Source organism: Drosophila novamexicana, unplaced genomic scaffold (assembly GCF_003285875.2).
Source record: "Drosophila novamexicana strain 15010-1031.04,08,12 unplaced genomic scaffold, DnovRS2.1 tig00000008-arrow-pilon, whole genome shotgun sequence".
NCBI lineage: Eukaryota > Metazoa > Arthropoda > Insecta > Diptera > Drosophilidae > Drosophila > Drosophila novamexicana.
The window spans coordinates 1,256,881-1,272,506 of record NW_020824765.1 but is presented as its reverse complement, the minus strand read 5'-3'; the positions used below and the strand labels follow the sequence as shown (position 1 = coordinate 1,272,506).

Below are 15,626 nucleotides of genomic sequence, written 5' to 3'. Positions count from 1 at the left end.
CATAGTTTAAGAAGTGTATTTGGTTTCATTCTTTTTATTCAGCAGAATTTTAAACTATATAAATTAATTTTATAATCGTGGTCCGTTCACAGCGCATCTCTGAAAATAAAATAATATAAAATAAGTCCTTTGCATATCATAGTTTTAAGCATTGTTTAAGTAGTCAGAGCTTTCAGTTGGGGAAAGAAGAAAGTTAATACAGCATGGTTTTTATTCACTCAGCTGAGGTCCCTATTGGGAGGATCATCATATTCAAGCATTTAACTAGAGAGCAATTAGGTGCAATTTACCTCTGCGGAGTTTCTCTGGATGTCGTAAACAGCAACAATTGGAAGCAGAAAGTGACCTGCAAGAGTAAAGACACAAGTTATTGAAAATTGTTACATTAAGTTGATTTAAAACTAGTTTGTAGTCATTTTGCTCAGTCGGGGAAAGATTGACCGCATGGTTTTTAATGGGTTCTACTCAGTAGAGGGATCCTGATTTAGGATAGTTCATCAGAACAATTTTTATTTGAGCTGCAATTTTTAAACAAACACACCTTGCAAAGGTTTAATCCGATTGCTACAACTCGACAGGAAAGCAGTCAAAGCTGTAAGTAAAGAAGACATTTATGTAAGTTTTTTTGTAATGTATAATAAATCTTTAATTTTAGGCAAAGATTGTATTCAGTCGGGGAAAGATTGACCGCATGGTTTTTAATGGGTTCTACTCAGTAGAGGGATCCTGATTTAGGATAGTTCATCAGGTAAAATTCATAATACATAATATACATAATTAAAACATACCTCAAAGCTTTGGATTCGTCCATTAAAGCGAAGATCAACAATGAATATCCGGCAACTGTAAGAGACAACGAAAACTAATTAATTATACGTTTTGTCAAGATAATCGAAATTATATACATAGTTAAATATCAGCTTCAAAAATTGGTAACATGTTTGTTTCTAATGAACTATACTGAAGTAAACATCATGATAAATCTAACAACACATTAACTAAGGTGCAGGGCAAAATGAACCTACCTTGATGCAGACTTGAAGTAGAACCTTCATCGCGACACTTCCTTCCGTCATAGATACACTGTAAACGGAAAAAATGATTAGTTGAGTCGACGAAAACGGTTCAATTGTTTAATCGAGTTAATTCGATCAGTATCCTTTTGGTTAATTTTCTTTGGTTGGTCAGCATAGTATTCAGAGTAAGTTTATCATCAAGTTGAGAATTAGAAATCGTACGACTTTAAATTAAATGCTTACCTAACGAGAATCCTTTTGTCCGACGGACTGAGGCCTCATTGAAGAAACTACAAATATACAAAATTCTTAGTTAGGTGAAAGTCGATAATTGTCTTCAATAAATTACTACAAATGTCTATTTCAGTTATATTTCTCCGCATTTTCTACTCAGTAGAACGAAAGTTATAATAGATAAAAGGTATTCATCATCTAAATGTATATAAAGCGAATCTATAAATAATATGACGATGAAATTTACCTCCTTCATCAATGCGAACATCTTGTTTCATTTGCAGCAAAGCAGGCTGAAAGCAACAAATAATAGATTAGACAAGTTGTTATGGTTTGTGAATTTTTACATTGCGTTTAAGGTTCAGTTGCAAAAATTGCAGCCATGAGGTTTTAATCACGAATATCGTACGGTAATTACTTTTCATCATTTTAAGAAAACACAATGCAAACGTTGTTGACAATAACTTACCTCATGATCGCCTATAAAACTGCCAATTTCAACGGATCTCAGTGAAGCTCTAGAAAAGATAAAGCAATTCGTTATGCGGTGTTTTCTTTATTGGGATTTGAATTTAAACAAATATGCATCAGTTGCAAAAATTGCAGCCATAGAGTTTTAATCACGAATATCGTACGGTAATTACTTTTCATCATTGTCAAATTAAAAAGCGAACAAGGCACAAAAAACTTACCATTACTTAGTTTATCAAATTGAATTCCTTAGCCTTGGCCTGCCCGCGAGTCCTGCAACTGCACAAAAATAAACGAGGTTAGTTTATCCTCGTGACTTTTCTACTCAAGCATGTTGTTGTATTATGTTTATCAGAATCCTTTTGGTTTAGTTTTAAGTTGTTGATCAACAGCACTTTGTTCAGATTGAACTTATCATCATAAGAAACACTTTTGTATCGGTGAAATTCTATTCTTAAGTCTCGATTCTTACCTGAGTGTCTTCCATGGCATAAACCGGCCTCCGACCACGTGTGTGCAACTAATTGCGGCAGCTGCAACAGAAAAATACGGCGTTAGTGTGTGCAAGGGAAAGGGGGTTCGTTGTTTTCGTCTAATATTAACTCAACTTTTTGTTGAATTTAAATTATCAGAATCCTTTTGGTTTAGTTTTAAGTTATAGATCAACAGAATTTTGTTAAGAATAAACTTATCATCACATAGAACGTTTTACTAGCATAACTAGATGCCGAGGTCTTAAACCTTACCTGAGGGGCTTCCATTGCAGAAACCGGCTTTCGACCACGTGCGTGCAACAATTTGCGGCAGCTGCAAGAAGAAAACGGAGCGTTAGCGTGCATTTAATAGAGGTATTCATGTGTTTAGTTTATAATGCATTAATCAGTTGGCCGTTCTTATTCTTTCTACAAGATATGAACTCTAGTAACCCTCTTGCAAGGGCACTATCATTCGACTCTTCAGAAAAAGAACAATCATCAATTTCAGGCTTTATATACTATATACAAATTATTGATAGTACTTACCACTTTTGATTTAAAAGTACCGCACAATATATAAAAATGCTGATACTACAGCAAAGATAATGTAATGCAGAGTGTTAAGGAGTTAGAAAAATTTAATATAAACTGATGATGTACAAAGTATTAGTAGATTGAGAGAAAGAATCAATCTATTCACAGAGGAAACGAACAGGAAATGAACGAGACCAACCAGCAGTGTGACCAGGCTCTTTCAGCATAAATATACACAGCTAAAAATACCGAAAAACGAATGTTTACACAACACTAATATGACAACAGCACTTGTCGCTGCAAATAACATAATGCTAACGGCATGCCGTTAACATCATTCAAAATTTAACAGAGTTAAACCACTCGTCATACAATAATACAATATGCTCGCTCGGTGGTTAAACTCACTCAAAAAAAAAAAACAAATCAATCCCAATTTCCTAAAATAAGACAAGTCTTTAAAAATGTACATTAAAAATGACGACTTTATTAAATTTTAGCATAGCTCATTAAACGCCTTTACAACAATATATCAAGTACAATACACGTGGGTTATAAAATTTACATATTTTATGTTTTTTGTTTGTTTTTCTAATTGAAAAATAAAATCGTAAATAATTGCATGTAAAGACGACTCTATTCCAAATTTATATCATTGTTTTTCATCCTAAAAGGCATACGTTTTTATCATTTAAAATTTTAATAAAATCTATCACAATATGAGAATTTCAGGATGTGCTCGATCTGATGATGTTTTTTTCTGATTTACTCGAGCACTGCCATTTCCTGATTCTAGAGATTTTGTTATTTAATTTTTTTTGAATTTCAAAATTATTTTGTTTTTTTTTTTCTTTTCGTTTTTGTGTTTAAAGTTGTACTTAGACATTAAAATATTAGATACAATTACATATAAAAATATATTATTATTATTATTTATAAAAAATTTGATGTTACGGACGGACAACATCTTAAAATTTAAACATAAACATATAAAATGCTGATTCTGCTTTAAAATACATGCAAGTATGTATTTATTATAATGCTTAGCCTAAATTTGTATCTTCACATTTACTTTTAAGCCTAGAGGCTTTTATATATATATATATATAAATTTATATTTTTTTTTTATTTAAGGCGTGTGCAATCATTATTTGTGCGTTATTTACTTTTTAAGGGCTGGTGTGTCCAGGGATCTCAGTTCTTACGAAACAGCCTCATTTATGTTTGACCGCAGAAGTAAACGTTAATCGTGTTGTTTCCTTAAGCCTAAATCGTACAATATAAAGTTACAAAAATACAATTTCTTATATTCAATTCCTTATTGAGCTTTATGTTAGATACAATTTATATTGCTTTTCTTAGCCACAAAACACAAAATATATAATTAAACAGCATATTGTTGCATGCATATAGAAAACTAAAATGTGTATAGAAAAACTTTCAGTCTAACAAAATACTTGTACAGAATAATAATCGTCGTGAATTTCGAGAAAAATATTTGATTTGTGGGTGGGTTCGACAGTTCTGGGCATGACCAAAAACTTTTGTTCAATAAAACATAGCCAATTTTTGTATAGCCCGAATCTGCTTTCTATATGTGATATGCATATGTCTAAGCTCTAATGTTTGCACTTACAAATTATTCTATCAAATAAACATATAGATGTGCCGCCTCGTATACTGCGTAGCAGCAAAAGGCATACAAGCGTTATCGTAATGCCCTTTGTCTAGCATAGCACAGTGCGCTGCGTTTAAGCGATAAATTTAACTAAACCTTGACAAAAAATCATTAAATATAAGCACAACAGTTATGTATGCGCCGAGACACGTTTCAAACGCGTCAGAAAAACTGCTGATACGTCAAGTCGGGCGGGGGGTTTACTACAACTAACAGCAACATAAACAACGAAAATTCGACTAATTTTGTGGTAAACTGGCCATCAAAAAAACTGATGCATGTTTCCATCTTCATATATAAGTGCGTTTCACTTTTGTCATAGTCGACGTTTTGCAGGGCAGCTCCTTTTCCAAATGTTCTGTGGAGTTTTTGCATTCGTGACTACGGTCCTTTTCAAGATCCAGGTTCGCTGTTTTCTGTGGCGTCGTGTACGGATTCGAGTTGATTAATAAATTAATGTCCTTGCCGCTGTTCTGATGCTTGAATTGGCTGTGGGGCGAGAACGAATAAAATCAAACTTAGTCTCAGCGCATGCTTTGCAACCAAAAATTTAGATCTTACGTTTGCTTGACAAAGTGATTGTGATGACTGGCATCTAATCGATTCTGATTGCACCATTGCTTTATCTTGATGCCCACATAGCCACCCACAAAGAAGGTCATCAAGAACGCAATTGTAATAATAGTTATTGTATAGTTCGTAATGGCAGACGCCTTTTGCACCTCATTGACAACTGCTATCGACTTTTGGGGATCTGCAAAGCGAGACATTAGTGGAACTCCTTTGAGTCATTTTGTGCGCCACTTACCGTGCAAATTGGTCATAACCTGCTCGGGATCCACTGATGCCTGCGGTATTTTATTCTCATCAATATAGTCATTTAGCGTAAAGTCAGCTCCGCCGCCCGTTGGCTGTTGTTCCTGGCTGGGTTGTACCTCAGCTTGCGCACTGCCCACACTGGCGTAATGGAGCTTTTCGACCTCCTCCATTTGTGATGGGGCCATGGTAACAATAACGGGATCTGCGGCAGTTTTTGGGCAGAGAGCCGCAGCCGCCTTTTTGGTCGTGTTTAGGCTTTGCATATAGGTTTTAGTGCCAAATTTGTGCTGACTGGCGGCAAGATTCTTGCACTCGTGCGTCTGCAAATCCCAGGCACAGTTAGGGTCCTGCAGGCTGAGGCAGCCAAGACAGTCGACAATCAGTGAACAGTGGTGTAGGGGCACCGTTACCAATCGCCCATCGCTGACCACAACAAGCGTGTTCTTCTTGGAAGAGATAACCAATTCGCGCACAGGCGTGCCCAGCGGCAGCACCTGCATTTCGGAGATGACCACTGTGCGCAGGCGGTCCGTGCTGCTGTTCTGATGCGTTGTCAGGATGTTGATGAACTTGGTCACTTTGCCGTCATCGGTGCCACTGTAGATGACATCGTAGTGGTTGCCATTTAATGCACGCACCTGCGGATCCACTGTGATGGCAGTGAGCCGATGGTGCAGATTAACCTTGGTCAGCAAAGGACGGCCATGCACAGCGGGCACAGCGCTCTCCATCAGCGGATGATTTTTAATGAAATTTACTGCAATGCTTGTCAGCGTGCGGGAGTCTTCCACACACTGGCCGGGACGCGGCTTGGGCACCTGCGTTTGTTCCACGGGCAGCCAGTGCGATTGTGAATCCTTTTGCGATTTGAAATCCCCATCAAAGGCGGCCAGTATGTCGTCTAAGCGATAGGCACACACCGCCGAGCCGGGTATGGCGTTCACCGGCGTCGTAAACACTGCATAAACCAATGCATTGGAGCCGCTCTCCACAATCGGACTTATAGCCTCTGTATGCGCCCAAGATAAAGAGATGCCATATTAATTTATCAGGTGATGAGAATATCGGCATATTGTTACTTACGTATTTCATCAAAGTAGAATGGAAACTCGCCGGGCACCGAGCAGTTGAGTCGCGCCTTAAGGAACGACGTCCAGCTTTTACCATGGTTGTAGGGACCACCCCGATCGTTCTTGCAGACACGACCCACGCGTGAGTAGACCGCTTTGCCAAAGTTCATGAATTCCATGGACAGTTCGCGGAAAAAGAAAAGCACGTAGCCATTGCGTTCGATGGCGCCCACAAAGTCCGGCTGATTAAGCTGCTTGAGATCGTATTGCTCGGTGCGCAGAGTCTCTCGATAGATCAAGGGATCGCCACCAGAAAAGTCTGCGACAGTGGCGCTATACAGCTTGTCATCGGCAAACGCATAGGTGCTGTTGTGAGCAGGACTATACGGACAGAGACCCTGAGCCTCAACTTCCCGCGTCATTTCGTAGCCCATGGTGTTGTCACTGGAAGGCGCAACACCCGCCGCCGGATCCACGGTGACATAGTGGCGACAGCGCGGTTTGTACGAATTGGTGCCACAGAGCATAATTTGGCCATCACTCAGTCGAGCGTAAACCCGCAAATAGTTGTGGCAGTCTCGTTCGTGCTTGCCCTTAAGCACGCACAGCTCACGATCGGCACCCGGGCTGGTCCACACGAGCCGGCTGTTTTCTTTCAGTCCCCGCAGGCTGATGTTGTAGACGACATCCCTGTGAAAAAGACAATCGAATTATTTGCTTAATTGCCACGCCTGCCAGTCGTGGTTGTGTGCGTGTGTGTAGCCTGCTAATTAAGCAAATTGCCAGCCAAGCCAAAATGAGAGAGAGAGCATCAGTTCGTCAAGGTTATTTTCGCGAATAATTAGAACTTAAACGTTGAATCAAGCACTTAAACATGCAATTGCGTTTCTAATTGCCATCGTTTATATTCATGCTGTTCCCAGTTTATGGCGACATGAAGCCAAAGCTAGCTAAAAACTGAATAGCCTAGAAGCTAGAAGCTAGTTTAACCAGACACAGATGTATTTCCTATTGTTTGGCTTTGTTTAGCACGCATTTTAAGAATCTATGTACTACTCACATTTAATTAAAGCTTTAGTTTGACTAGTTTAATCATAAACGTATATGTCCCAAGCTGATGATTCAAAAACTCCAACAATCTTAAGCAACTCTCCTTATCTTAACGTCTTTAAATACCCCTATTGCGACATTATGTTTTAATTTTTATATTTTTATTAATTTATTGCGTTGCAATTGTAACTACTATAAATAATTCTGTATATTTTGCTGCGGATCTGGTAAATTGCATTTGTGCAAGTTTTTAGTTCAAGCGAATGTGGACACAATTATACGTAAATCAACATGTCGGCCTGCTGCTGGTATACGTGATTTTCCAGGAAAGCGTATGAGAAATGCGAGATTTGCACTTGCCTGTTTATAAGTTCATATATAGTATATGTAGATACATATGTCTACTGAAAAATTAACACAAATCCAACAACAAAACAGTAGCTAGAAAAAAACCCTCGTAATGCCGATGGCGCGTTAATTATTCCGCGAATCGAACACTTTTTTCTTGTTGTTTATTTTTCTCAAATAAATATTTAAGTTAGCTCGTGCCAATAAAAATGAGTGTTTGTGCATGCAGCTCAGGTAGAGAACAATTGATTGTTTTGCTAATTCGTAAATGGCAATCGAGCGAAAACCTTCAGGAATTCAAAGTCCACACACACACACACACGCACACCCTTTGTAGCATATCAAAGAAGGAATCATGTACTTACTTGGCACCCACGAGAATGCTCTCATCATCGTGATCCAATATCTTATAAAAGTCCGTTTTGTTGCCATAGAAACTCGCCGTCACTTTGTCTGCCTCTGCAATGCAAATGAAAGTCAATTAAAATATTATTTTCTGTTTGTAAATAAATTATACCGAGATATTTTTAACGACTAGGCAACTGGAAGCGCAGCAAAAAGCCTTTCGACTGCACGATACCCTGTTCCCCTTTCAGATAAGAGGATAAATGGGATTGAGTAGCACTCTGTCACTGGGACAGATCATCTACCGAGCAGGGCGTGGCAAATGATGCGAGCTTAGAAGTATGCCGGGCATACAGGACGGGTATGCTCTCTGTACTTATTGTTAGGGCTTTCAAGTTAGCTAAATGAAGCCTTAAGATTGCAAATTTTGGAATCATACGAATAGACAGACATATTTTGAACCGGGTATCGCACAGTTCTTTACTGGAAACAAATTAAAATCGAGTCTTCAACATTTCAGAATCCCCATCCATCTTTAACGGAATCATTCGCCTTGACATTGAAAGTTCTTAAAGGAATGTATTTATATTATCGTAAACAGTTGTGCTTTAAAGTTTCCCGCAATTAGATTTCATAAGAATGAGTGGAGTGGAGCTGTGCAATATGTTTGATTAGTTGGTCCATTTTCCAAGTTACTTCAGAGGAAACGCTAATTTGTTGCAAACATTGCGAAAAATTGGGCGCGATAAGTTGCCGTTTGGCTTTTGGTGATAAAACGGCAAGGCAAACAAAAGAAACAGAGAGGAAAACAGCAAAACAAACAAGTGGCACAAATAAACAACAATAATAAGAAGGAGGAGACGGGGAGAAGACGGGGCTGTGTAATTGTAGGCGACTTGGAACTTACTCGTTTGCAAATCGGGTCGCACATCGGGCATCCAAGCGGAGACTGCACGGAGGCAGAAGCAGATCAACAAGCCGAGTAGCATATGGAACATGACAGCTGGTGCCCTCGTCGCCCTGCTGCTGTGTGGATATCTTCTCCGGTCAGTAATTAGCATTGTTGCTGCCACAGTTGACGGTGAACGCTGAAGGTCTCTTGACGGGTTCTTTAGATGCTGCACTTGGTAGAATTAAAGTATTTTCAATTGACGTAGCGCACTTGAAAACTGTTGAGCCCGGCCTTTTTTTAGTCGCTGGTTCTGATGATTCAGCAGCGTCGTTTGCCACTCGCTTGGGTGGTGCTCTTAGTGGTTCTCAGTGGTGGTGGTGCAGCTGGCGCACTCACAGACGTAGTGACTCGCTGGCGGCTGGTGCCAATGGGGCTGGCCTGGCCTGGCCCGACTGGTTTTAATCACTGCAGTTTGTCATTCTGATTGCTGCCATTCTCGTGCCAGTTGCCGCTGCTGCTGCATTTACTAGCATAGCTCTTGCATTCAGTTTCTGTGGCATATAATAATTTTCACTATGTTCTGTTGTTGATTTCTTTATACATATATTTCTTTTTTTTTTTTGCTGTTGTTTGTTTCTCAATGCTATTAGTTGATGTGCTCAAAAGAAAACGCAAAACCTGCAATGAGATGAAAAAGATTGTTGGTTAATTCGAATACTTTTTATTGTGGAATGTCAGGAATTTCACTAGACCACTAGACCTGTTGTGGTCACGTAGTTGTTTGTTTTTTTTTTTGTTGTTGCAAGAAGTGTTTTTTTTTTTAATATGGGGCCAGTAGGCTTCTATAAACTTCATCCTTTCAAGTCTTTCTCCTTTTTTAAGCCCGTAAATATGTATGATATACTTTGAGGATCGTCGGAAATTTCACTTGTGCTTATATTGGAGTCACTTCTTATAACTAGGCTAATAGGCGAGAATGGGTTTAAAGTTTCTAAGAGCTGGAAAGATAAATGCGTGGCTTTGTAGGAGACGACGATGAGCCGAAAATGAATGATTGCTTCGAATCGGACCACTTTAACATATGAAGCTTCATAGTAACTATAGGTTGAAAACGTTCTTAATGATATCTTGGAACTCATAAATTACAATTATTATGTTTATAATATTCCGACATGCATGTCTCATAATTGCTGTAGCAACAATTTACGCTGAAATTAATTAAATTTATAAAAAAAAAATGTTTTTTGCTTTCCGTTTTGTACAGACTTAAAGTGAGATTTAGCATGCTTCTACATCTTAACGACAAAGTAATGAGAATAATTTGACATCAAGCTGTACAATGTAGACAAGGGTTTTAAATCTTTGAGATAGCCTGTTCTTTATCACATTATCAATATTATTATTATTAGTATTCTATTTGAAAATCGACTTGTCAGTTTACTTTAGCGGCGTTTGCGCTTGTTTTGTTTGAAGTTTGAACTAAAAATGTAAGCAGCTAATTGTTATATAATTAATTTTCTTTTTTCTGTTGCATATTATTACCAAATTGAAACATAAATTTCACTTGTGTAACAATCAAAACTTGTTTCCGCGCATTTGTTAATGCGATTGTTTGCAAATTCTTCACACACTTCACACTTTCTATGAAAACGCTTTAAAATCGGCCAAGCGAACCGCACGTTGAGCCAACTCGTCGAGCACTGAAACTGCCGAACACAACAAAATTGCCAACTGAGCGAACGGCAAGCACAAAACGCAAACAACAACAACAACAACAACAGCAGCAGCAGCAACAACAGCATCAAAGCAACAACACAATCTACACCCACACTTGTGACTGCAGTTTGAGAGCTTAGGTTGAGTAGTTTTGGCAGCGCTGCTCTCCCTCTCTCTCTCTCCCTCTATTACTTCCCACTCTCTGCAAAGCAACAACACAATGTACACCCACACTTTTGACTACAGTTTGAGAGCTTAGGTTGAGTAGTTTTGCCAGCGCTGCTCTCCCTCTCTCCCTCTCTCTCTCCCTATATTTCTTGCCACTCTCTGCAAAACTACTTTGTTATTCTCTTTGGTGCACCACCCTTGATATGTCACGCACCGTTTCACGCGTCCTGTGGCTCAGTGGCATTTTGTATGATTCATAGTTGTTGAGTTTTTCCAGTTTTTGTTGGAAATCACGTGCGGTATTTTCCGCCAATTTCCCCGTGGTTTTTGTCCGTATTTGGTGTCTAATCAGTTGGACATACATGAGTTTGTATATCAGGACGTGCCGTCCTGCTAAAGATGTTCATCACACGTTCATTCACACAAACATGCACACACGCACGTTATTTCCATGTGTCGATCTCAGGTTTTTTATGACGATCGCAGGAAAAGTTTGCTACAGTTTCTCACGCCTCGTCGACGGTCACACTTGGCCAACTTTTACCTACGCGGGGCGACGTCGATGGTGGATGATCTTCAATAAATTGCTTTATTGGCCAATTGAAGGTCACACACATACTTGTCCGTTGTCTTGGTCAATGAATTTGTGTCTGGTATCGTTTTTCCAGCTTGAAGGTTTCCGTCAACGTCAACAGCGTCGACAGGTCAAGTGACCCGTCTGACTCTTGGCCCATTCCATGTCTAGGTTTTGTAAGTGTTAAAATTATAGGGGTCCACAATTAACCTTAAGAATTGTATTGAATTATATTTGGGGGTGGTTTTAAATGTACCGAAACTATCTAATTTAACTATATTTTATATAAAAATTGTTGACAAAGGTAGTTTGTGTGTGTGTGTTCCAAAGCTTCCCAAGCTTCAGTCTTCGAAATACCGAAGTTTATATACCCTTAGAGATACATGTATTACAGATGACCTTACTTTTATTGAGATTTTCTTCGTTTGTTAAGATCATAGGAGGATTATCCTATATTTATGAAAAAATGTACATTTTTCTTATGGATTATAACGATTATAATAGTAATTCGACGGACTTTTGCAGGGTATTTTAAAAATAGCTTGAAAACTGAGAGGATAGTTGGTAAAAGAACAGACAAGGCTCACGGATATATATACTTTCTGGAATTGGAGAGGTATCCTATCCCCTTTACCAATCTGTAGGAGGACAAACTACAAAAACTTTCTATTTAAATGTTGTGACGACGATATAATCTTTATAGTAATAATATGATCTTTGTCAGTAAGAACGATTGAATTAAATTTTGATATTTTTTGGTTAGAAGAGGAAAAAAGAAAGAACAGCTAAAGATCGAGGAACATAAGCTGCTGAAAAACTGTTAGCTATATCTAACTTGATGTAATACGGCTTATCACGTAGGCTTAAAAAGACTTGGCTATTGCATAGTCATAATGGGAATAGCTGAATAAATTACAAGGGTTAGTTAGTTAGTTAGTGTTCTTTAGAAGAAGGCTTTCTTCTTGTTTCTAATTGTTTAGAAAACATGTAGATATCAGGTTTCCAAATGCATTATTTTGTTGAGCTGCCCTCGCTATGCACACACATTACTCACATATGAATAAGTATTATAAATTTTTGTTGTTGTTGTTTAGGTCTTTAGTTTCAAATGCCGCATTTAGCTCAATGCCAGGAAGTGCGTTCCGCTTTTGACAGACCAGTTACAAATGCTGGCTGGCTGTCTATCTATCTCTGGGCCACTAATTAATGAGCCCGAATGCGAGCTTGAGTTACCTATTAGATGCATCTATCTATTGGTCGGCATGTCTGTCTAGGCAGCTGCCGCTGGCCCGACTCGCTTCACACTTTCAGCTTGGCTTAGCTGATAAGCACCCATAGATGGGACAGACACCGCAGATCTGTGTCTGCGCTGCCGCACAGATAAGCAGCTTGATCAAGATAACGTTGAAATGTATGTCACGTTTGTCGTTTGTTACGGGCTGCATTTGCTCCGTCGGATGTGGGCTGTGTGAAGCGTGAGCGTGCTAATAGATAACTTGGTCGCCGCCTGCTAATTGTACGTGCTCCAAAAGAAATTGATCTCTGCCTATGGATATTAGATATATATATACGCTTATGTGCACCGTATAAAAGTACATATGTCTGTATAGATATTGGCTGGCCACGCTAGAAACCTGATCTCCGGACAACTGCCATGCAACCAGTTTGGCAAGTGGGCGTTCAGTTAGTCAACAACAGGTGGTGGCACCTGTGACTTCGCCTTATAAAGAGCTTCAGCAGTGCCCGTAGACTTACTGGCTGGGGATTTGTGTGCTTCTGTTTCTGGTTCTAAAGCTGTTTTTGCAATCTCCACAATTTTGCATATTTCGTGTACGATTTTGTAATACACATTAACTGATCTAAGCAGGTAGCATCGCGGCTTAGGCTAATATGATAAACATAAATTAGAGATTATTTTAACGTCCGCGACTAGGAAGTAGACGTTTGTGTTATACTCGAAACGGCCAGACTAGAAGCTACCCTTTAAACCTGTATGATTGTCTACATATCATATCATATCAATCTTCATTTTTCTCAAGCTCTCTACCCAAGCAGACGAACTTACAGACATGATGTTCATTCGAATAGTATTGTTTGTTTATACATTAAGTATTTTATATTTATTTTATTGATTTTTAAGTTGACTTGAGTTATGAGTCTCATTAAAATACTCTTCAGCAAAGTCCAACATGGACATATATATGTATATGCATGGCATATGTTCATTATCTGTATGTATATTTTATTTAATTCAATACTGCTTAAGACTATTGTTGTTGTAGTTGCTGTGCTTTATTTGTTGTTGATTGTAGTACGTTTTTTATTTGATTGGTTTTATACTCGCTCACAAAGTGAAGAGTATATTGGTTTTGCAAACCTATTGTATATATACACACGCATACATATACATATGCCCGCGTCAGATAAAGTGTTAAGAAATACCTTTTATAGGTAGAGAGCTCCACAAGAGGCCTATCAATGTAATGTAGCCTGCTTTAAACAGTTGTTGAAGTATTGACGAGTATTACGCAGTCGGTTACACCCGACTGCAACAGCTTGCTTTAGTTTTGCCTTCTTATCATTAGTTCAGTTCAATGCACTTTCGAGTCTTCACTTTGCCTTTCCCTTCACTTATCCAGGGGACAATCGCGTGCACTGCTACCAACTATCGCTTTACTTCCGATTTGTGCCCAACTCCTACATGATTCAGTGCACACACACACACACACACACACACATGCTATGTATCGCTGTTAAACCAGTTTAATCAACAGACGCTGAGTTTGGCTTCGGCGGAAGCGTAGATGATTCAGAAGCGCCTGCCATTCAAAGTGTAACAACAAATGAGGTCTTTATAATTTGAACAACAAAATAGAGCTTTTGATACATACATGGCGCAACAAGTTTTTCATTCACAAAAAACAATAATAATAGTATATTAGTATTGTAAATGGCGCGTAAAACGAACGTGGGAGTTTCTATATGTAAACTTTATAAACGCGTTTAAATCAAACAACAAACACACATATTTACTCAGTTGCATTCACACACACACACACACACATTCGGCTGTGCATGTGCGTGTGGGAGGAAGGGGGAGTTGTATTTTTGAGGTTAAGTGGGACACACTGCGCGTTCCACTTTGGGCTGCTGCCGCTTTTGACACTTTGACTCTGAGGCGTTCAAAGCTTTTGAGTCGAATTGTTGGTTATTTATTATTTCGTTTTTTTGTTTTTTTTGGGCGTTGCTGCAGCCGCAGTTGTTTGCATTTAAATTTGAGCAGTTATACAGCTCTACCGTTAGCTGTTGATATGCGCTTAAGCTTCTGCTTATAGAGCGAGCCAAGTTTGTAGAACGACGCGAATTGATTATGCTGTTAATTTATTAGATTTTCTACTCGCAGCAGCGGCAGCTAACTCGTTTTGTGCTGCTGCTGCCTTTTACAGTTCTTAGCCAGACACTCACACTTGGGCCACCGCCTCGACCACTGCTCAGAGTGAGGGGCAACAAGTCCACAAATTCACCTGTAGCTGTGTAGCGAGTCGTTTAGTTTGTTGTTTTTTTTTATTTCTCTCTCTCCCCCTCTCTTTCTGACTCTTGTGTTCGAATGGCCGCCACTTTAGCACTTTGCTAGCTGCTGCTTCGCCTTCGACTACTACTTGCTGCGCTGTTTACAGCGCTGCACACATGCACACGCACACGCACATGCACACACACTCGCGCACTCTTACAATTTATGTATTTTCTTGTATTACTCGTTTTTAAGCTTATGCTGCTTCATGTTTGGTTTGTTTAGTTGTATGTATGTATGCATGTGTGCTGTTGATGTTGTTGTATGTGCATAAATTAAAAGAGAGAAAAACACACGTCTGTACACAATAAAAACCTGTTTGTTGCTTGACTCTAGGTGTGGGTAAACGCAACACGACGCGGTGCGGGGGCTGGTTCGCTTGAGTTGGCTTGTAGCCGTCCTTTTTTTATGTAGTAAACGCAACAGCAGCCACAATAGCATTGATTTAAAACACTCATTACTCACATAAAATTCACAAATTGTGTTTGCATTTATTTGCGTACGCATGCAGTGCTGTTATTTGTTGCCACTGAACTCACCAAAATTCATAAAAAATGTTCAAATAATTATTAAATTAAGTGAAAAACACGAACTTCAAGAAAGTATACTCTTTACACTACGGCGGCCATTTTGCTTTGGATTGTTTGGTATACGTATAGTGATG

The 15,626-nt window shown here is 38.9% G+C and overlaps 1 protein-coding gene, 1 long non-coding RNA gene and 2 other non-coding genes across 5 annotated transcripts; all 4 read right to left on the bottom strand.

Annotated features, from left to right (window-relative positions):
* Positions 1-18: 18 nt before the first annotated feature.
* Positions 19-2,906, bottom strand: LOC115761567. The gene is made up of 12 exons (XR_004017750.1): positions 2,744-2,906; positions 2,468-2,528; positions 2,194-2,254; positions 1,943-2,000; positions 1,720-1,768; positions 1,498-1,543; positions 1,260-1,306; positions 1,026-1,083; positions 789-843; positions 542-592; positions 291-346; positions 19-99 (listed from the first exon to the last, which is right to left on the bottom strand). It is a non-coding gene; the product is annotated as an uncharacterized LOC115761567 (long non-coding RNA).
* On the bottom strand, positions 2,067-2,148 carry LOC115765571. The gene has a single exon (XR_004018132.1). It is a non-coding gene; the product is annotated as a small nucleolar RNA Me28S-Cm3227 (small nucleolar RNA).
* LOC115765577 lies at positions 2,342-2,425 on the bottom strand. Its single transcript, XR_004018133.1, has one exon. It is a non-coding gene; the product is annotated as a small nucleolar RNA Me28S-Cm3227 (small nucleolar RNA).
* A 319-nt stretch (positions 2,907-3,225) lies between the features above and the next one.
* LOC115758923 (semaphorin-1A) lies at positions 3,226-15,575 on the bottom strand. Of its 2 annotated transcripts, none has more exons than XM_030699733.1 (7): positions 15,502-15,575; positions 8,949-9,611; positions 8,062-8,155; positions 6,312-6,988; positions 5,218-6,237; positions 4,971-5,163; positions 3,226-4,898 (listed from the first exon to the last, which is right to left on the bottom strand). In XM_030699733.1, exons 2-7 carry the CDS (start codon positions 9,100-9,102, stop codon positions 4,700-4,702), a joined length of 2,337 nt encoding a protein of 778 aa, XP_030555593.1. In that variant the 5' UTR covers positions 9,103-9,611; positions 15,502-15,575; the 3' UTR covers positions 3,226-4,699. The 2 variants fall into 2 exon arrangements, with proteins under 2 accessions (XP_030555593.1, XP_030555584.1); XM_030699724.1 differs by lacking the exon at positions 15,502-15,575 and adding an exon at positions 10,476-10,611.
* Between the last annotated feature and the right edge of the window lie 51 nt (positions 15,576-15,626).

What these genes read in the sequence shown, in the direction of transcription:
- LOC115758923 (XM_030699733.1), bottom strand. Translation starts at nt 9,102, where the DNA reads ATGCTAATTACTGACCGGAGAAGATATCCACACAGCAGCAGGGCGACG. An exon ending in GGTTATGACCAATTTGCACG is followed by an intron (nt 5,164 to 5,217) that starts GTAAGTGGCGCA and finishes CTCGCTTTGCAG; the next exon opens with ATCCCCAAAAGTCGATAGCA. An exon ending in AATCACTTTGTCAAGCAAAC is followed by an intron (nt 4,899 to 4,970) that starts GTAAGATCTAAA and finishes CTCGCCCCACAG; the next exon opens with CCAATTCAAGCATCAGAACA.